The sequence below is a fragment of the Biomphalaria glabrata genome, chromosome 5 (assembly GCF_947242115.1).
Source record: "Biomphalaria glabrata chromosome 5, xgBioGlab47.1, whole genome shotgun sequence".
Taxonomy (NCBI): Eukaryota; Metazoa; Mollusca; class Gastropoda; family Planorbidae; genus Biomphalaria; species Biomphalaria glabrata.
This window is the reverse complement of record NC_074715.1, coordinates 53,716,540-53,738,731: the sequence shown is the minus strand read 5'-3', so window position 1 is coordinate 53,738,731 and position 22,192 is coordinate 53,716,540. Positions and strand designations below refer to the sequence as shown.

At 35.4% G+C, this 22,192-nt stretch overlaps 1 protein-coding gene across 12 annotated transcripts in view; it reads left to right on the top strand.

Annotated features, from left to right (window-relative positions):
• Nucleotides 1–19,431, top strand: part of LOC106060681 (adhesion G protein-coupled receptor L1-like) — a 127,390-nt gene extending 107,959 nt beyond the window's left edge. For 9 of the 12 annotated variants that reach the window (XM_056030322.1, XM_056030330.1, XM_056030329.1 and 6 more), the window contains 16 exons: nucleotides 1,126–1,320; nucleotides 1,468–1,718; nucleotides 2,741–2,790; nucleotides 3,052–3,175; nucleotides 4,680–4,783; nucleotides 6,176–6,278; nucleotides 6,868–7,021; nucleotides 7,531–7,597; nucleotides 7,737–7,803; nucleotides 9,140–9,237; nucleotides 9,585–9,650; nucleotides 13,473–13,641; nucleotides 13,782–13,907; nucleotides 14,269–14,353; nucleotides 15,615–15,898; nucleotides 16,559–19,431. In XM_056030322.1, the coding sequence (XP_055886297.1) occupies nucleotides 1,126–1,320; nucleotides 1,468–1,718; nucleotides 2,741–2,790; nucleotides 3,052–3,175; nucleotides 4,680–4,783; nucleotides 6,176–6,278; nucleotides 6,868–7,021; nucleotides 7,531–7,597; nucleotides 7,737–7,803; nucleotides 9,140–9,237; nucleotides 9,585–9,650; nucleotides 13,473–13,641; nucleotides 13,782–13,907; nucleotides 14,269–14,353; nucleotides 15,615–15,898; nucleotides 16,559–17,191 (2,576 nt within the window). In that variant the 3' untranslated portion in view covers nucleotides 17,192–19,431. The remainder of the gene's footprint in view (nucleotides 1–1,125; nucleotides 1,321–1,467; nucleotides 1,719–2,740; nucleotides 2,791–3,051; nucleotides 3,176–4,679; nucleotides 4,784–6,175; nucleotides 6,279–6,867; nucleotides 7,022–7,530; nucleotides 7,598–7,736; nucleotides 7,804–9,139; nucleotides 9,238–9,584; nucleotides 9,651–13,472; nucleotides 13,642–13,781; nucleotides 13,908–14,268; nucleotides 14,354–15,614; nucleotides 15,899–16,558) is intronic. The other 3 variants (XM_056030326.1, XM_056030325.1, XM_056030328.1) reach the window with 3 other exon arrangements.
• The last annotated feature ends 2,761 nt before the right edge of the window (nucleotides 19,432–22,192 follow it).

Here is a 22,192-nt window from a genome sequence, read left to right as displayed (position 1 = left end):
CTTGAGAATTTTTAGGACTCCCCTGATTTATTTTGAAGAAGTAAAGTTGGTTGGTCATTATGCTGGCCACAAATCACCCTGCCTTGTTAACTACTAGCCCTAGAAACCAATAATCTTTACATTATCTACCTCTATCACAAGGTCTGTAAACGTCTACCTTTACTAATTTTACTAAATATCCTAAATATCAAAAAGGTCTTATTAGCAGCAATGCCCAATGCTTAAATAGGCACATTCCTCGTCCCATATGCTAGGACAAATTTGTACAAATACTCCTTCTTCCCTAGTGCTATTAGAGCATGGAATGGGTTGCCTGAGCTAGCCAGGAAAACCAGTGACTTGGCATAATTTAGGTCATTGGTTAATATGCATGACTAAATGCATGACGCGTAGGACGTAATCATCTTCTTTTTTGAAGTAACGTCTGTATTATATAAGATAAGATAAGCTTATGTAAAAATTCACTAGTCTCCATTGCTCTCTATCAGAGTGCAAGGATTATGTTGGTTCAATTCCTTGCTGTCAGCCACCTATAAAAGGAACATTCTATTCTTAACATAAACCTATGTCTAGTAATGTATATTCTTTAAAATATGTATGGAAAAGATGTAAACCTGTTTTTCAGTGCAATTACACACTCATTTTTTAATATATCACTATACAGTTCTAAGCAGTATTCTATAGTAAAAGCAAAACTGTGGGAAAAAAAATAAAAGCTAAAACTTAAACAAGGTTAAAATAAACCTTTGCTTTTCAGTCATTCATTGTTTTAACTTTTTCTCTCCTGACAATACCAACATTGATTACAGCCCATCAAATTAAATTAAGTTTTTGGTTTTATGAACTTTAATTTGTGTTATATTAAATGAGTATGCATTTTTCTATAGTTAAATTCTATAACATTTCCTGATTACATACAAAAGTTATTGAAGTTTAATCGTAACAGGGTAGTGAAACGCAAATGAGCAAAATGAATAATTCCTTGAAAACGTAGAAAATAATTACGGAGAGAAAGAGTTAAGCAAAGTTGTGTCTTCAGACCAACTCAGTTTATCTTCCTCTATTAAAAAATATTTATTTCTTAAGTATAAATTTGTTTCAATTGAATGCTATCCTTTTTTTTAGTGGTTGAGGTTGAGAGAGTCGATTCTAGCAAAATAAAAGAGGATGTGACATTTCCTGCAAGGAATCCCCCAGAGTCTAGAAAAATAGAAGATGATAGGATGTTTTTGACAAGCAGGGGCTATGGGCCTGGCATAGAGTGGGCAGAAATCACTGACACTATCACCATACCAAGTGTCAATTTACAAATGGAAGCTGGTTAGTAATACTTTCCACCCATATTATTTGTTGACCATCTTCTTTTTTGAAGTAACGTCTGTTTTATATAAGATAATATTGCTACTAAATCAAGTTTGTTTTTTATTATCGGCTAACAAAGTAAAAGCAGAGTGTTGTGTGTTTCAGGTGTTACAGACATAGTGTTCACCCTATTTAAAAATTTAGAAGATTTGATCCCCCCTCAGCTAAACATTGTGACACCATTGTCCCATGAAATCAATAGTCACTTCAATTCTGGAACTATTAGAGACAATAACAAAGCTAATACCGCTCCGCAACTAGTCGTCAACTCCAATGTCATCTCAGCCTCTATAAATGGAACAAGACAAAGGAGGAAGCTACACAGACCAGTTCAATTTACATTGCATCATAAAACTGTAAGTTTGGCTGGTTGATTTGTATAGTGTGAGTTTTTCTGGTGTAATTTAGATGCTTCCCATTAGTTATCTAGCTAAAATTCTAGTTTTTATATAGCGCTACTTTCATGCTTATAGCATGCTCAGAGCGCTATGGTCCAATCTCATTTGTGGACCAGTGGGGTTATCTAGGAGAAGGTTTTTGGATGGCTGCCTGGTCGTGTGGTTTGTGCGCTGGACTGTCGTTCTTATTTATCGATGGTCGAGGGTTCAAATCCTGCCCGCTCCCATCCCCCGTCGTCCTGTGGGAGGTTTGGATTAGGAAGTAAACTATCTTCAACTCTGAAGGAACATCCGAAACATGTAAAACATTTTACAACAAACAAACATTTCCATGCTGCATTTAGGCGCTCAGTAAACACAACTCTGCTCGAGTCAGGTGTCGAACCTCTAGCCCTTCATAAGCAGGCGTAATGTGCAATGGTCCAATCTCTTAAGTGGAGATTTTAGGGAAGGAGGTATCTGGAAAAATGTTTGTATGGTGCCTTTAGCCCCTGAAAACAACTTGGCTCAAGTTGGAGTTGATCTTTGACCCCCCTTGAAATCAAAATTAAAGTGAGATGCAAGGCATTTAAATTACAGATGTAATATTTAAATATTTATTTCTTTTCAATTTCAATTAACCTTTAAATGTTTATGTTATGGAATATATTTGCATAGAAATGTGAAGTATTAATAGCTTTACTAAGTCTATTCATGCACTGAAATACTAAATCTATTCATGCACTGAAATACTGAATCGATGATTATGTTGGTTATTATTTTTTAAGGTTGAACTCACCTGACAAAAGACACTATTACTGTAGCGTAGGTTTGTTCTCGCTTAATTGATGCAGTTTTACTGCCCCCATCCCATCCCCTTTCCTATCAGGGCACAGAACACCTCTAGATATACTGAGGCATCTAAAATATACTGCTTTGATTGTTATCTCCCTTCTGTTTAATACTGTTGACAGTTTCTTTATTATTTTCTATTTCTACAGGTTGTCCACAATGCCGTGCCCATTTGTTCCTTTTGGAATATAGACATTAGGTGATTATGTTAATTTCATTAGAAATTATGTTATCAGTTTGTAGCTTAATATCATAAGAAATAGACATTTGGGGATTATGTTATCAGTTGTTTAACTTAATTTCGTTAGAAATAGACATTTGGTTATTATGTTTATAATTGTTTAGCTAAGAAATGGCAAGATTATCATTCCTTGAATAACTTGTTATATTAAGAGAAATGCTACTTAGATAGTCTGTTTAGTGTGATGTAGTTACCTAATCAGTTTGTCACCTCTTTCAGTAGTAGTACGGGAAAATGGGCCAGTGATGGCTGCAATGTGGTCGACACCAACACAACACATACAACCTGTTCCTGCAACCATTTGACCAACTTTGCTTTGTTGATGGATGTCACTGGGGTCAAGGTCAGAATCTTGTGTCTTTAAACAGAACATTGTGTTTGCTGTGTTACGAGTAAAAGTAATTTCTGCACAAGTCTTGGTCACTTAATTATATTATATAGACTAGGTCCTAAACATTATAAAAAGAAGTAAAAAAAACAACAAAGATTCTTATACTGTTAGTTGATTTGAGTCAAATACAAAATAGAAACAACAATAGTTAATGGTTACCTAATATAAGAACACAAACGTAGTGTAATGATGAATGTCCATTTTATGTCTAGTTAAGAAGTCATTTTTGTTGTGTCTGTGAGGGGTAGCTGCTTTGAACTGACATTCTGTCTAAATGTGGACTAAAATATGTAACCATCACTTAGTTCTTATTTCAATCAAAAGAAACAAACTTCTACCCACTCTCAGGCCATATAAGCTTCACGGATGTTTCAAGATTGTTTTTACACAGCTTGGGGATGTGTGGTGGAAAACAGCTTGGGATGTGTGGTGGGAAAACAGCTTGGGATGTGTGGTGGCAAACAGCTTGGGATGTGTGGTGGGAAAACAGCTTGGGATGTGTGGTGGGAAAACAGCTTGGGATGTGTGGTGGGAAAACAGCTTGGGATGTGTGGTGGGAAAACAGCTTGGGATGTGTGGTGGGAAAACAGCTTGGGATGTGTGGTGGAAAACAGCTTGGGATGTGTGGTGGGAAAACAGCTTGGGATGTGTGGTGGAAAACAGCTTGGGATGTGTGGTGGGAAAACAGCTTGGGATGTGTGGTGGGAAACAGCTTGGGATGTGTGTCTGAGAAGCTTAAACTGCTTGGCTGTGTTTGCTGAGCTTATAAAGGCAGTGCTCGAAGCATGCTATAAGCAAGAAAGTTATGCTTTACAAAAGCAATTTAAACCAAAAAAAAACAACACAAAAACAAACAGCTTACATGGCCAAAACAGTTCTCGAGCTTCACTTTATATGTTATAGTTTAAACCAATGACAATATCTTTACTTGGATCTGTTAATACCAAATGCTAACAGTAAATTATCATTTATCTGTTTATTCCTATTAGTAAGATATTTTATTTTCCTTTCCTTTGGTATAGAACAAAATGAACTGATTGACCTGACACTTTACTTTTTAAGCTGTAATACTTGAATGGTGTTAAATTTCTTTTTGTGACATTTACATCCTTTTCTGGCTGGGAAATTAACTTAGCTAAAGAGAATTATATGCTAGGCTTTTCAGCAAGATCTTTTAAACAATTAGTAAAAAAATTTTTTTATAGATATTGTGCTAATTATTTTATTTCAGGTATAGATTGAATTTATTAGCAAAGAGGGATGGGGTTGTAATTGAATTATACCTACAATCCACAGTTAACTTAAGACTGTTAAATGCCTGATTTCAATTAAAATATACATAAAACAGATATTAAATGTATAGGTGTGTAAATAAAAGATTATTGTCAAATGTTCTTTTCAAACAAAGAAATGTAAATGAGTGTTTTATCTATATTCTTAAATTATTTTTTTTTAGTTATCCGAAGAAAGCGAACTGGCACTTCGAGTGATCACGTATGTTGGTTGTATCATATCCATTGTTTGCCTGCTGCTTAGCTGGATCACATTTATGGTGTTCAAGTAGGTGCAAACTTCTAATGGTGTTTGTCATGTCTGACTTGGACACAACTAAGTCGTGAGTTCTGTCTGCCTTGTCTGACCCAAAGACCACTCTCTAGTGTCGTGAGTTCTGTCTGCCTTGTCTGACCCAAGGTCCACTCTCTAGTGTCATAAGTTCTGTCTGCCTTGTCTGACCCAAAGACCACTCTCTAGTCTCGTGAGTTCTGTTTGCCTTGTCTGACCCATGGTACACTCTCTAGTGGCGTAAGTTCTGTCTGCCTTGTCTGACCCAAAGACCACACTCTAGTGTCGTGAGTTCTGTTTGCCTTGTCTGACCCATGGTACACTCTCTAGTGGCGTAAGTTCTGTCTGCCTTGTCTGACCCAAGGTCCACTCTCTAGTGGCGTAAGTTCTGTCTGCCTTGTCTAACCCAAAGACCACACTCTAGTGTCGTGAGTTCTGTTTGCCTTGTCTGACCCATGGTACACTCTCTAGTGGCGTAAGTTCTGTCTGCCTTGTCTGACCCAAAGACCACACTCTAGTGTCGTGAGTTCTTGCCTTGTCTGACCCATGGTACACTCTCTAGTGGCGTAAGTTCTGTCTGCCTTGTCTGACCCAAAGACCACACTCTAGTGTCATGAGTTCTGTTTGCCTTGTCTGACCCATGGTACACTCTCTAGTGGCGTAAGTTCTGTCTGCCTTGTCTGACCCAAAGACCACACTCTAGTGTTGTGAGTTCTGTTTGCCTTGTCTGACCCATGGTACACTCTCTAGTGGCGTAAGTTCTGTCTGCCTTGTCTGACCCAAAGACCACACTCTAGTGTCGTGAGTTCTGTTTGTCTTGTCTGACCCATGGTACACTCTCTAGTGGCGTAAGTTCTGTCTGCCTTGTCTGACCCAAAGACCACACTCTAGTGTCGTGAGTTCTGTTTGCCTTGTGTGACCCATGGTACACTCTCTAGTGGCGTAAGTTCTGTCTGCCTTGTCTGACCCAAAGACCACACTCTAGTGTCGTGAGTTCTGTTTGCCTTGTCTGACCCATGGTACACTCTCTAGTGGCGTAAGTTCTGTCTGCCTTGTCTAACCCAAAGACCACTCTCTAGTGTCATGAGTTCTGTTTGCCTTGTCTGACCCAAGGTCCAGTCTCTAGTGGCGTAAGTTCTATCTGCCTTGTCTAACCCAAAGACCACTCTCTAGTGGCGTAAGTTCAGTCTACCTTGTCTAACCCAAGATCCACTCTCTAGTGTTATTCTGTCTTATTAAGCATAATAAAGTCCACTCTCTAGTGCTGTGAGTTCTTTTTTCTAACACAAAGAATATCACTCTTTAGCTGTAAATGCAATATTTCATGATATTATGTCCTAGTGTTGAATGATTAGTTTTAACTGTTTTTTTTTTTGTTTTTTTTCACAGAAATCTGCAGTGTGACAGAAACACAATACATAAAAATCTGGTCCTGTGTCTGCTTCTAGCAGAAATTGTCTTCTTAGCTGGTATAGCACAGACAGAACCCAAGGTAGGTTTATCCTGGCTTTTAAATGTTATCTAGTTGTTTTTGTTAGTTTCGATAAATTAAACTTTCTTAAGTTATATTTTGAAACGATGTATCTATTAATTCATTAAAATCTGTGGTATCTTTTAATTCATTAAAATCTGTGGTATCTTTTAATTCATTAAAATTTGTGGTATATATTTATTCATTAAAATTTGTGGTATCTATTAATTCATTAAATTGTGTGGTATCTATTAATTCATTAAATTGTGTGGTATCTGTTAATTCATTAAATTGTGTGGTATCTGTTAATTCATTAAATTTTGTGGTATCAATAAATTTATTAAATTCTGTGGTATCTATTAATTCATAAAATTGTGTGGTATCTGTTAATTCATTAAATTGTGTGGTATCTATTAATTCATTAAATTGTGTGGTATCTATTAATTCATTAAATTTTGTGGTATCTATTAATTCATTAAAATCTGTGGTATCTATTTATTTATTAAAATTTGTGGTATCTATTAATTCATTAAAATCTATGAAATATTCATTTTATAGAACCTTTCCTATTCTTAGCATATCTATAAACTTACATTTGTTTGTTACTCAGTTCCTGTGTTCCCTAATTGCTGGCAGTCTACACTATCTGTTTCTTGGAGCCTTCGCCTGGATGTGTTTGGAAGGTGTCCAGTTGTATGTAATGTTAATAGAAGTCTTTGAACAAGAGCGGTCAAGGCTGATTTGGTATTATCTCTTTGGATATGGTAAGTCTAGAGAAGATGAATTTCTGTATAACTTTATGGTGAACAGGATCTTAAACTTGAAAAGTAAATTTATAATTTTATTTTGTTTTAATCAAAAGAAGCTAGAAAATTCAGTCTTATGACTAAGTTTTTCAGGCATCTACTTTGTCATTTGGGCATTAATTATTACTCTTGTTTGGCTGTTGGTTCTTTCCTAAGTAAACTGTTTTTATAGTGATAGTCTCTGGCTTAACCATTTGCATAGTGATATTTCAACAATCAGTGGCTTGAAAGATATCTTCTTTCTGATATTACATTGTATGCAAAAAAATAATTTACTTATGTTTATTATTAACCAGTTAAACTGACTTGTCTTTAATTTTTATTTTGAAAAAGGTGTCCATTGATAGAAATAAAAAAAAAATAGAAAAAGTTACTTCAATGTTACATGTTGTTAAATGATTCAATGCTAATATGTTCTGTAATATTCTCACAGCCATTATAAAACCAATGTGTTTTTGTTTGTTCAGGTGTTCCTGCTGTGATTGTGTCAATCTCTGCTGGTATTTACCATCAAGGATATGGCACTGACAGACAGTAAGTAGCTAGTCCTGTGGTTGAGCTTATTTTTAAGTCAACAAAATCTTCAATCTTAACTAATTAGTATAAATATATATAGAAGTAAAATAATGTATATAGAAATAAAAAAATGTAATAAAAATTGATGTTTCTCTAGCTGCTGGTTAACTACTGAGCGGTCATTCATTTGGGCATTTGTTGGTCCAGCCTTGGCAGTCATGCTGGTAAGTAGGCCTATCATATCGTAAAAATGGATGGCTGCCTGGTCGTGTGGTTTGTGTGCTGGACTGTCGTTCAGATTTATCAATGTTACGGTTCAAACCCTGCCTGCTCTCTTCCCCGTCGTCCTGCAGGAGGTTTGGACTAGGAAGTAAATTATCTTCAACTCTGAAGGAACAACCGAAACATGTCAAACATTTTACAAACAAAACAAATGACATATCAGTGATAGATTAGAACAAAGTGTGGCATATACCTGATTGATCTTGTTTGTTTTAAATGTTTAGAATGTTCCTTCAGAAATGAAGATTATTACATCCTAGCTCAAATCACCTGCATGACAGAGGGGGAGGGAGGGGTTTGAACACAAAAAATGGAGACAACAGTCTAAAGCAGTTACCACAGGACCAGGCAGACATTTCATATTTAACTTGCTTGCACCCATACATTCCCCATTTTCTCTCAATAAAAATTGTTGCCCTTAGATGTTGTAACATGTTTAGGTACAGGTAACCCTTTCAGACCCTGTGATCTATGGGGGGGCAGATGATGTAATCGTCACCGTTTTTATTAACCACGATGACATGTGTCTGGCACAACAATCATCTTTGTAAGTCAGGTACCTATTCGAGTTGGGTGGACTCAGCGGCGTCCTAAAAATCCTGAAATTAAATTGCCAGTCTTCACTAGGTTTTGAGACTCCCTTGTTGGCGTGCTAAATGTTTTACCCCTCGGCCTTGTATGCATCATCTTTAAAGAAAATTATTGGTTTTCTTTCCATTACATATTTGTGTAAATATTCAGATATGTAAACTTGAAATTTTCTTTTTCAAAAGACAAAAAAAATGAGTAGTTTGACTTAAAAGGGAACTATATATATATATATTTGATATATATATAGTTTCCTTCTCTTTCAAAAGTATTTATAAGTGTCAGTAGCATGTAAGATATGGTAAAACATTTTTTGTTTTCTTTTAACCTAGAAAAGAACAAGGCCAGTATAGAAAAAGATCACATCAAGTGCAAAATATTCTCTTATACTCTAAGAAGCTAACTGACTCTAACCTCTCACAAAAGTCTTTTTATCCAAACAAAATCAAAACGTACAGTTCCCATTCATATCCCGGAAGTACATAATACACTTAGTCTAACTATACATGCTATTTACAATATTCTAAGTCTCACTATGCATGCTATTTACAATATGCATAAAAAAAACAACATTGCACTTAAAAAAAAAAACAAAGCATACATGCTTACTTGAACAAGCCAAATGTAAATATGCAAACAATTTATTTTCTTTTTTAACTGACATTTAAAATTTGTTTACTCCTGGTTTAGGTCAACATTGTCATGCTTGGAATAGCTATTTATGTTATGTGTCGCCATACAAACATGTCAGCCAACACGAAAGAAAGGTCAAAGGTGACCAAGTTTAGGTAAGATTTCCTGGTCTTTGTGTGTGTGTGTGTATGTAAAGTCCTTATTAATTATTTCAACAAATGTTATTCCTGAATTCTACTCTTCATTTTGTCATTAATTATTTTGTCGTTATTTTTCACACACAAAATTGTCACGGAACGGTCCCTCACATTAGATATTATTGGTAAAATTTCATGTGTACAAAACTTACAAACTATCTCTAGAGCTCTAAATTTCATGTGTACAAAGCGGATACAAACTATGTCTGCAGTTCTAAAATTTCATGTGTACAAAGCTGATACAAACTATGTCTAGAGCTCTAAAGAGGACAAAGTAATTTTTTTTCTTCTTTTCTCCTGTGCAGCATGTCTGAAAGTCTTAGCAGTATGGAGACCTTTGCTTCTCCTAAACTTCGTTTTCCTGACCTACCGTAAGAGTGTGTTCATGTACTGCATTCTCTGGCGATGATTTTTGTTGTCATTGTGATACTTAGTCTTTTAGAGGAGTGATTCTAAGTGATTTGTGACACAAGTCATTTGTTTGATTAGGATATATTAATAACTAAATGTTAGTTTATATCAATGCACTGCTTAATTTACACTTCTCTTTACTAATGAAAGCTCTTGACAGTTTTGCCAATCATAAAAGTTGTGTTTTTTTTATGGTGAAAACTTTATAGAATATTGTTCACTTTGAAGGGTGTCTATTATGTACTAGAATTTAAGATAGCATTAAATAAAACAATCATTGAAAGTGTAATCAGGCATCAAAGCACACTGATGCTGAAGAAATTTCTTTATCAAACTAAAATAAAATTAAACTAAAATAAAATTAAACTAACTTTTTGCGAAATTGATAGGACTTCAGTACACGTCATAATAATAGGTAGTATATTTGGACTAAATAAATAAATTCAATTTTTGAATACATGTAAGACTGATATAACTAGGTCTCAGTAATTCAAGATTCATTTTTTAAATATTGTTTTTGCACCATTGGGGTATCTCTATTAGATTTTAAATTAAATAAACCTTAGATTTATTTGGACCAATACTATTGGTAGATTATGACATTATTCCTGGACTCTCTAATGTTTCAAATATAAGCACTAACCAGTGAAAAACATAAAAGGAAAAATTAAATTTGGAATAAATGTAATCTAACTGAATTTTACGCTAGAGCTTTCAAAACATCCCTAGCAAAAAAAAAAAGACATAAACCAGATAAAGCCATGTGGAAAAGTGCTAAAATCCATTTTTAAAAATCATTGCGAAAATTATTGTTTTTATACCAGCAAATAAAAGAAAATGTTTTAATAGCAAAATAAAGAGACTGCAAATAAAAAAAACATTATTTAAAAAAAAAACCTAAGTTACAAAAAGGCATCAAAAGTATTTACCACACGTGTCCACTAAATCTATCATTTAAAATTCTTTGCCTCAGCAGCTTCAGAATAGAAGGACATCATGCTTGATGATCAATTTAGGGTTTTGACATTTTTTTTTTTATGAACTATCTTAATTATCTTATCTAATATAATACAGACGTTACTTCAAAAAAGAAGATGATTACGTCCTACGCGTCATGCATTCAGTCATGCATATTAACCAATGACTTAAATACTGCCAAGTCACTGGTTTTCTTGGCTAGCTCAGGCAACCCATTCCATGCTCTAATAGCACTAGGGAAGAAGGAGTATTAATAGTAATCTATGCTATGAAGCATGCGCTAGCTTTCATTTTTTTTTTACTGCAATGGCTAATTAGTCCAAACATAAATATAATAGAAATACTGACACAAAAAACAAAGTTTTATTTTTGAAAGATTTCATATATCTACATTGTTTTCAAACAGCAAATGATAATATTAGTATTAATGATACTAACCTTATTAAGTTCTCCAAAACTGGAGTATTTATTTTATAATAATTGTTTTACAAATCATAATGTTAGTAATTGTTAAAAGTTTGTTACCAAGTTCTAGCCTGTGTCCTTGATCTAGACTTTGTCACATGCAGTTGTTCATTAGTTAGAGCTTGACAGCATGAATCACTCACTGCACGAGTCACTCACAGCCTGAATCATTTGAAGCATGTGTCATTCACAGCATGAATAGCTCACAACTTGACTCATTGACTCACTCTTAAAATTACTCATAGCCTAAGTCCCTCTTACACATTGTGCTCTCTGTACAATTCATATTTTGCTCAGATTTTTGTTTTTGTTTGATGTGCAAGTCAATCAGCTAAGTCTGTGCATCCATCTTTCAAAGAAATAAGTTTATGTTATGTTATGTATTTGACCAGTTTATATTAGCCATATCATGTATTTGACCAGCTAATATTACACAGATCATGTATTTGACCAGCTAATATGACACAGATCATGTATTTGACCAGCTAATATGACACAGATAAAGTATTAGACCAGCTAATACAACATAGATCATGTATTAGACCAGCTAATATGACATAGATCATGTATTTGACCAGCTAATATGACACAGATAAAGTATTAGACCAGCTAATATGACACAGATCATGTATTTGACCAGCTAATATGACATAGATCATGTATTTGACCAGCTAATATGACACAGATCATGTATTTGACCAGCTAATATGACACAGATAAAGTATTAGACCAGCTAATATGACATAGATCATGTATTTGACCAGCTAATATGACACAGATCATGTATTTGACCATAGTCATTTTGTTCTCATTAGTTTTACTCTGTGTTTCTCAATGTTGACATTTGATTTAAAAATACAAACTGCGTAGCTGGACATTGCCAGACAATAATCTGGCTGGAAGAGATGTAGCTATACAATAACTAGATCATTGAGAATTTCTTTAAAAAAAAAGAAACCCTCAATTCTTCTATTTCTTTGCTTATTCAGAATACATAGGACAGCTGAAAACAAAAGGGAAGTACATATCCTGCATGCACACAAAAACTGACATCAACAATGAATTAAAAATGAACAGAGACATGACATTGTTTTTCACATTTTACTAGATGATTCAAACTATAACTCCTTCAGTCCTGAAGCGACTATGGATCATCTAGTAGAAATGAGATGAAATCCTGGGCATTAACAGGTCGGAACAATGTCGCTCCACCCTTCTCCACAGGTGAATCGCTGAATGTGTTGATACAGTTTGAGATCAGCTAGAATTATGTTCAATAATAATAGAGACAAGGAAAGAACAATTGTACAGGCTACAAATGATCAACTGGAGTTTTGCTTCAAAAGTTTAAAAAGAAAATTTGTACCCTCTACATCATTGCTGTTATGGAGAGTTCCTATAGAATGTAGAGTAAATTGTATGACTTAGCAAGCAGTTGTCATCAGTCAGAAAATATTACACTGATATATGAAGAATTGTATAGCTGCCTGGTCATGCGGTTTGCGCGCTGGACTGTCATTCGGGTCGAGGGTTCAAACCCTGCCCACTCCCATCCCCCATCGTCCTGCAGGAGGTTTGGACTAGGAAGTAAACTATCTTCAACTCTGAAGGAACATCCGAAACATGTAAAACAACAAACAAACAATTTTCAGAGGATTTGGATGGAAAGCCTTTTTAAATACTGTAAATCTGAATGGTCTTACCATCACTATTTGTGATCCATTCAAGTCCTATTGTTTGATAAGTTTCTAAGTTTCAGTCTTTCCTACAGAATGGTAGCAGCAGGGCTTGAACTCAGGACCATCATGGCAACAGTTACAGTGCAATCTGATTCATATTTATTGTATAGCAATGTTCTGTCTTTAAATGAATATGTGTATTACACGTGTTTGCAGTTGTGAATAGAATTTGTATAGCACATAGAAGCTTGTTTCTGTGTTTGGCTTAATTACTAGATCTATTAATATATTTTTTTTCCTTGAAGCAATTTTCCAGGGGGTGTAAATTAAAACCTTCATGAAAATTACATTATTAGGTAAAAAGCTGTACATTTTGTCATTATGTCGGGTCCTTATCTTATAAATTACAGACATTAATTCAAAAAAAAGAGCCATCAATTCCAGTTTTGGTTTTTAAATGTAAAATTAAAGTGTAAATGGAAATTCAAATTAGACCAAATCATATTGGACTTTTATAAAAAAATTACTGTCCTCAGTTTTAGCTAGAAACAGCCTTGTGTAGCTTAAGTGTTCAGTTTTAAGTAGAAACAGCCTTATGTAGCGTAAGTGTTAAGTGTTGAATGACTTCCCAATGACCTAATTTGTTGTTGACTTTTATAGTGCTTGGCTGAAAGGTGCTATGGTGCTGGTGGTACTTCTGGGGCTGACCTGGCTGCTTGGAGTCTTGTATCTAAACAAAGAGAGTGAAATTATAGCCTATTTGTTCACCATACTCAACAGTCTTCAGGGAATGTTTATTTTTATCTTCCATTGTATCAAGAATGAGAAAGTAAGGGGAGCCTTTTTTTCTTAAAGAGTTGATCCTAATAGTTTCATATTAATAAGTATAGTCAAGTACCATTTATTGTCTTTCTTTTTGTTATTGAAATTTAGTTTAACCTAATATCAATTTTTGTTCTTTTGCGTCAGGTGCAGAAGGAGTACAGAAAGGTCGCTCGTCGTACAGCATGGCTACCTAATTGTATCAGGGTCAACTATGGTGGCTACAATGGTGTTGCTTCTAGCTCGCCGATTCCTTCGACTGGCTCTGGCAATGTAATTACATTCTTTTAAGCAACATTTGTATCTGAAACTTACTCCCAATGTTACTTCCTGAAGAAGCTGCAACTAATTGACTCATTTGATTTATGATTCTATTCATGTAAACTCTTTTTATTTGATTCTATTCACCTATACTCTTTTGATTTGATTCTATTGACCTATACTCTTTTGATTTGATTCTATTCATGTATACTCTTTTGATTTGATTCTATTCATGCATACTCAGCTGATTTATGATTCTTCTTATATATTACAAACGAGACGATAATTACATCCCATGTGATTCTATTCATGTATACTGAACTCTATCAAGCAAAGCATGCCTTACTTTCAGTTCAATTTCTTTATTCCTCAGTATCTCTCCAGATTGTTTGGTCCAGGAAAGCGAAAGCGTTCTGAGGTTTCTACCAACAGTTCAGCCAAACCTTTTCTTAGTCAGGGTAAGGAACAGTAAAAATACATTAACTCTTAAAAGCCTTTTTTTTTTTCTCATTCTGGTGGAATTTGTTTTTCACACAATTTTCATCACATATACCTGTTTATAAATGTTTTATTGTTTTGTTTGTTTGTTAAAACATAGATTTTTTATATAAAATTTTGTTGGAAATTGAATGTTCTACAAGATAATTTATACTTCAATGTAATAAATAGTCTCTGGAAAAAAAAATAGGGTAATATCAGAAATGAAAAAAAAAAGATATTTAATTTCTTGTAAAAAAGGACTTACAAAAAAAAACTTGTGGGCAGTTGTTGCCAGTGGTCTTTTGAGACATGTATTAGTTGATCTATATTTCTGCACAGTGTTACCCGCTGAGATGCGGACGTGATTTGTGATTTACGTATTGGATACATTTGATACTGCTGTTAAGCAGATAGGATTGTTTATTATTTCTTGACTTGTAGCACTAACAAGGAGTGCAGTATTATTATTATTGTGTTGTAAAATAAACGTCACGTTTGTCTGCTGAAACGGACTTAGGTCAGTTTATAGTATTTGTCTTGTCACGTGTCAAGAGTACTTCAGGAAGCAATAACCCAGCATTACACGACATTCACATTCTGCAACCTTACACCATTAAACCTATCATTTACATTTTTTACACAAATGTATCAGCTGTCTTTGAGCGACGCCTTGAGTTTTTCACCCACACAAATGTATCAGCTGTCTTCGGTTTCTGCTGATGGTGATGTCACGCCGTGCTAAATCTGAAGATGTCGACAATAGTGGAGAAATAAGCATTGACCAGGTTTAAAATATACAAGCTATTGATGTTAAGTTCGAATTGGTCAATGATAAAGTTGACTCTAGTAAATACGGGTCAGGTCAACCGGTGAAAAAGTGCAGGCTCAGGTTAGTTCAATGATGATCTACTTGAATACTTGTGACTGGTTTCGCTTGAGTGGTAACGTATTACTTGAGTGGTGTTTGAGTTTTGAGTCCGTGCGTGTCTAGAACACAACATACTGGCCACCAAAATGTAAATGATAGGTTTAATGGTGTAAGCTTGCAGAATGCGAATGTCGTGTAATGCTGGGTTATTGCTTCCTAATATTCTGCAACTCTCAATCCCAGCAATTAGTGCTTCACTAAGTAGAATATAAGAAAGGAACATGGATAAGGCAAAAAGATAATGTTTAGCCTTTTAATAAGATTGCTATTTGGATATCACAGGCATAAAAATTCAGCATTGATTTATTCTGCAGACAATCACAGACAAAGTGATGTGGAATTCTCATCAAGTCGAGATGCCAGCAGTGCTCCAGTCTCACTGAATGGCTACGTCTATACACCAGGTTTCACCAGCACACAGTATCCAGTCATTAGTCAGTCAAGTCTGAAAGGCGCTCCTAATAGAATGTTGGCTCCACCGAGTCAATTAGCACCATGTTGTGAGACAGATTGTGCTGGAGAGTTATCAGAGTACTTGGATTGTTCAGTTGTAGATTCTGAGTTTGTCTCTGAGTATTGTAGGCACAACATGCAGGTCAGTACTGTGAATATTCTCTTGTTGTTTGGGTTTGGACATTCTTTTAGAAAAGATTATACAGCATGTTAACTTTAAAAACAATGGAATATATTGAAAAAAAATGTAATCATGAAAATCATGACCAATCATAGCAACATTTCAGACATTGTTAATTATAGGGCAGATGATGTAAAGGTCATCTGTTTCTCTGTCCAACTGTTAATGAGGAAGTCTAGTGACCAGCTCAACAACCAATTGCCTTTACTTTCCCCATTTGTCAGGTGCCCTTCAAACTTGGGTGGACTCAGAGGCATTTAAAAAATTCTGAAATTCAAAATACCAGTTTTCACCCAGACTTGAACTTGTAACCCCTGTGGTTCAGAAGCCAAGCATTTTACCACTCCACCACCATGGGCCCTCATTGCAACATTAATCTTGGATTTTTTTTTGCATTTCTAAAGATTGTATTAGGCAGGATTTAAATCAAGCTTAAAATATTTTCTATTTATTACATTCTAAGTTTTGTATTTAGAGGAAAAAGCTAACTGGGCAATTTGATATTTGAAAAATATGTGAAAAAAAAAATCATAATAATTAAGAAAAGAATATTCTTTTAGTGTCATTTTAAATACAAGTGCTATTTTTTGTACATTATTATATTTTTTTTTTGTATTTCAGGTTAGCATGGAACAGAAACGTTACTCAACGGAATCTGAAGACAGTCAAATTGTTCCAAATTCCCATAATCTGAAGCCTTTAGACAACGACAATTTATCAACGTTGTCTATGGCATCAAGCAGTCGTAAGCCTTCCTCTTTAGTCTCCTCTTTGGCAGGATCTGAACAGAAACTGGTTTTAAATAACTTTCCCAGAGAAGGCGCCACAAGTGACCCGAAACTTAATTTGAACCAATATATCATTCCAACTTCCAAGAAAGTCCAGACAAACAATTTAATTGTGAATGCTGCTGGCGAGCCCAGAAGTGCCAGCATGAACAAACTGACAAAGCCAGCAGCTTCGCTGTCCAGCATTCCAGAGTCTGAGCACAGCCCTCAGCACTCCAGCACACCAAACATTCAGTTCAGCCCAGACAGGGGAGGCCGATCTAGGCGTGAGCCTGTATCAGACTATGAGGAGTTATCTCCATCCTCCACTATTGACAGCCCATCCTCGATTCAGTCTAGTCTGCCGAATTTGGACATGCTGACCATTGATTGTGAGCATGGGGATCATGACTGTAACAGAAGGAGACACTCTTCAGAAACAGAGATTCAGTTTAGTCCATTCAGATTCACTGCAACTGAGTGTTAATATCGAATATGGATTTTCAGACCAGTCTAGCATTAATATCACTTCATTATTTTTCACATTCTCATTCTTGAAGAGACAAAGAGTTACAAAACATTTGATTCAATGCTGAATCACTCACTCATTTCAAATTGTCTACCAAAGAATGGATTAAATATGATATAGACTATAGTGTCGAAAGGTAAAATCCTTGGGTTTAAATCCTTGTTCTGTGTTTTCTTACAATAGTTCAACAAAATAAAAGTCTATTATTATCAAGGAGAACTTAGTCTGTGGTCATGTGATCTAGACCTAAATGGGATTCTTAGTCTGTGGTCATGTGATCTAGACATACATGGGGTTCGCAATGTCTAGTCTCTACCTTGAGGCAGTTCCCTTTGCTATTGTTGTTAATATTATGACTTGTGTTTCTTTAAGAATTTGGACAAATTTCAAAGTGAAAATCTTTTTGTTCTTAATCCAGTAGATGGAAATGAAAATGCCTAAACACAAAATCTCCTTTAAGTTCTCTTTTTGTTATCAAAAAGTTATTTGTTTTCATTTTGGATAAAATCTTGGCATTGTGTTCTGGGCACTGTAGAGTTCCAATAAAAAGGAAAAAAGAACAACGCTGGCAGAAGAAAAACGCCAGTAAAGAAAAGCAAGACAAACGACACTAGCTCCAGCTGGAATAACCTGCCCAGTGTGCAGCCGAACATTCCGGGCTCACATAGGTCTCACCAGCCACATGAGGAGGCATAAAACCCCAGTGCAAAGCCCTCACCCCTGGATGACAAAGTGGTCATCATCGAACCACCATGGACAAACTATAGAGTTCCAATATAAATAGATGCAAGTATATTTAATTTAAAAATATAAATATATTCAATTTAAAAGCGTATGTCATTGTATGCATACACACATTTTTAGTGGCAATGCTAAAAACTAAAGTCAAGGTTTGTAGTGTTTTTTTTTTAGTATAGGGTTTGATACTACATGCTGTTCTAACCATTCCTACATTCTGCCTCATCAAATGTGTTTTCAGAATTATGTCCCCTGTAATTAAAGAACGGCTTGCTAAAAAATGTCTATATTTCAAATGATGCTTATGGCAATACCAAGCATATTCGAAGTGTACAGATTGTTTGGTGTAAATAAAATGTTTTGATGTACAATGGTGTCATGAATCATGTGATATGTTCTCTTCTACATTTGTTACTTTTTAAGACGAAACATCACAACAATCTAGCACAAAATATTTATTTTATGAATAATTGTTTTTGGAATCCATCATTTGATTCTTGTATGTTTTGAACTGTTTTTTTGTTTTTTTGCGTTCCATTTTTTTTTTTTATTTCTATTGAGAGAATTGGCTGTGTTTAACTTTAGTTAGATAACATGAATCTGTTTGATCAGACTATCCAATGATGTTACTTATTGAACGGTTAGAAAAATGTATTTGCTAAGGTATCAAATATAAACTGAATGTTTTAGGAACATTTGCAATTTAATGAGAAAGTTTCTTTTCTTGTATATTAGGAATTGATTTCAAAGTTTTATGACAACTGTTAGGACTTATGATGATTTAATTTTGTCACTTTTTAAATATTTAAAATGATTTTAGAATGACTTGACACTTATGAGCGTTTATTAAGATACTTAATTACAAGATCTAGTTCAATTTTAGTTAAAAGAATTACCAAAACATAGGTCATATTGACTAAAAGCTTTCATAAAATTTGAAAACTAAAAATTACACTTTTTTTCCTTACAAGAAAAAAAACAACAACTAATGTTTTTGTTTTAACATCATTGTGAATTTTTTTTCTTATTGCCATTGCCATTGAGAGTTCACTTGCATAACTATTAAAAATGTCCCTATACAGCTATAGTATTTGTTTAGATCAGTGGTATATATTTTCTTTTCTCTACTGACCTAGTTCTTGATTTGAACCAAGACTTGATTATGATGATTTTGTTGTCATTTTTTTTATACTTCAGTATTTTTTTTTTAAAATCTTAATTTAATTACTCATAGTTGTTATTTTTTCTTCTTTTTGTAAATATATATTTCTGTTTAAAGATTGAACAAAAAAAATTGAGTCCAAAAAATGTTCTGTAATGTGCTGATTGTTTTGAGCCATTTTCAAATGTAGGTTTTACATTCGGTTCAGTAACATCTTTATTCAACAGACAATGACTATGTAAATAAACCTAAATATATATATGAGACAAAACGAATTAAAAACATACAATATTTAGAATTGTGTTTGTTTAGTTGCTTTTGATGATGGGTTGTAAATCTCCTAGTCATTACACTGTACAAATGTATTGGGGCTCTTAGTTTCTACATACTTAAAGCACTGGCATTATTTATCGGAACTCTAAAAGAATTAGAAAAAAAAAAACCAACTAATTAGATAATATAGCCTGAGTCAGCCATGGGTTGCCTGAGTCAGCCAGGAAGACAAACAAGTCAAATGACATGGGTTAGGAATTAGAAAAAAAACGCCAACCAATTAGATAATATAGCCTGAGTCAGCCAGGAAAAAAAACGAGTCAAATGACATGGCAGAGTTAAGTCATTGATTGACATGCATGACTAGATTGACCCAGGGACACATATGTATGTAGGACGTAATCATCTTTTTTTTTTTTTGGAAGTAACGTCTGTATTTGATAAGATAAGAACAATTTGTCAGAGTCGATCAAAGCATCATTTGGTATAGGTCATACAATGCATGGCAGTCATTACGAGGCTGTTAGGTTGTGTTGAGCTTGATGTAGCCAGCACTGTAGTTCTGAGATCAGACACTCATCCACTGCCATCAAGCAGGAGCGAGAATTCAACCTGTTCCCCTTCACTCCGCCACATCTTGAAAATGACATGGTTAAGCAACACAGGTGTACTTGCTTGCTCAGGTCTCCCTAGTATATACACCTATACTTCTCAGGCTAATCCGCTTGCCGCGTTGGCTTGGTCATATAAAGGGGGCGATCAAATTACGAAAGTCGTCCTCTATTGATAACTTGAGGCTAGCCCGCCCTCCCCCCCCCCCCCTCAAAAAAGTGAATCAAACAGGACCTCAAAAACAGTGGAAATCGATGTTGACTACGGTGAAGACATAGCCCAAGACCACTCAATGTGAAGAGAGTGACAAACACAACACAGAGCGAAAAAGTAAGGACCTCAACTCTGGCAGAAAAAAAAAACCCAAAGAAATGTCTGGTTCCTTCTGTACTGGACACGTGACAGCTCGTTTATAAATCATGGACCAGGTGAAAGGTTATAGTTTACTTTTTTTTGCACAGAAACAGCAAAAAAACAAAACAAAAAAACCCACAAATCAACAGAAGTTATGGGCCATAATGCCTGGAATCATAAGGTGACGCTATCCAACAAGTTCCAAATCCTATAAGAACTGCTAGAAGAGGAGACAGTAGGCCTACAACAGACAAAGCAGAAAGTGAAACAAACGGTGATCTCAACATGCCAAGAAGTACTGGGTCCTAAAGTTTACACACACAAGCCCACAAGGACTGAATTTCATGCTCCTTCTTCCCTAGCGCTATTATAGCATGGAATGGGTTGCCTGAGCAAGCCAGGTAAACCAGTGACTTAACAGAATTTAGGTCATTGGTTAACATGCATCCAACATTAGGATAAAATAAGATAATTTTAATGGTCCAAACAAATGGAAATTCAGAGGACTACAATTGTCCATCTCAGCATTACTGGGTACTATTAGACAAGTCAGCACCTGGAACGAGGCCGATCACCCAGAACCCCCAAAGTAAAGAGGGGACGGCCCAGAAATACATGGTTTTGCGATTTGGAAGCAGATTCCAAGAATGTGAGAAAAACTTGTGGACAGTTGGAGAGACTCGCTTAGAACCGAGACGCCTGGAAGAAGCTGGTTGGTGGTCTATGCTAGACGGGACAGGCAGAGCTGATCAGATGACCTTCACCTTAGTAGACACTGAGCCCATCTTTACAAAAGTGTCAATCGTACTGTTATAACCCTAGTGGCGGACTGAAAGGGTTAATTTGTGTGTGACCTACTGACACACATGATTCAGGCCAATCACACAGGTCAAGGGCTGTTGAACAAGGGACAGTACTGCTAATACACGCAAATTTGGCCCGTGCTGTGGTCATGTGACGAGAGCCTTCCCGGACCAGAGACAGAGCGTGTTAGAAACGAGTCTAAGACAGCAAGCAGTAAGGACTGTGTGCTACGAAGTGAGTCCTCGAAAATGTAGCTGCACGAGCTAGAGAGACTGGTAGTGATTAGATAGGCAGTTCTGTAGTGTAGCAAAGCATTTGAAGTTAGTGTAGCCAATTGTGTTTATTGGCTGTTTTTGATTGTAATTGTAAATAAACCGCCACTTTGTTACTTGAAGCTCTTGTTGTCAAGTTGATGTTTTAGATGTGCTGTGTTGTGTTTAGCAGTGTTAGCAGAAGGCCTGATTGAGAAGATCGTAACAATACTCTTTCAGAATGACCCTGTTACCACAACAACCCAGCATGACCAACACACTGTATAGCAGTACAGAAAAGTTTTTAAAAAGTTATAAAAAAAAAAAACACCAGCACGCTAATTTTCATTGGCATAGATTTTTTTAAAAAAGCTTTCAGTTTAGCTCCAGTATGCTGGCTAGAAAAAGAGGATCTCGATTTACAATCACAAAACATGCACTACCTGTCAATGTGACCAGGGCTCTAAGCTATCGTAAACTGGGACCTACCCCATATATTTAAATCTTTTCGTGTTTTTCAGTCCCACCAAAATCGAAATACCCAAAGGCCTGAAGTCCATTAACAAGTGTCGTTTTCTCGGCCTTTCATACTGTTAAAACACTTGAGTTTTCTGTAACCTTAGCTAATGCCCCACCCCCGTCTCTACGTGCTGTTATGGCCAGCATTTAGTCAAAAAAGAAGTTTACTTAAGGCACATTAACTTATTGACCGCGGCATTCTGCCATTGTATCTGGTTGATCCGTCTCGCGTGTGCTACGGAGCTG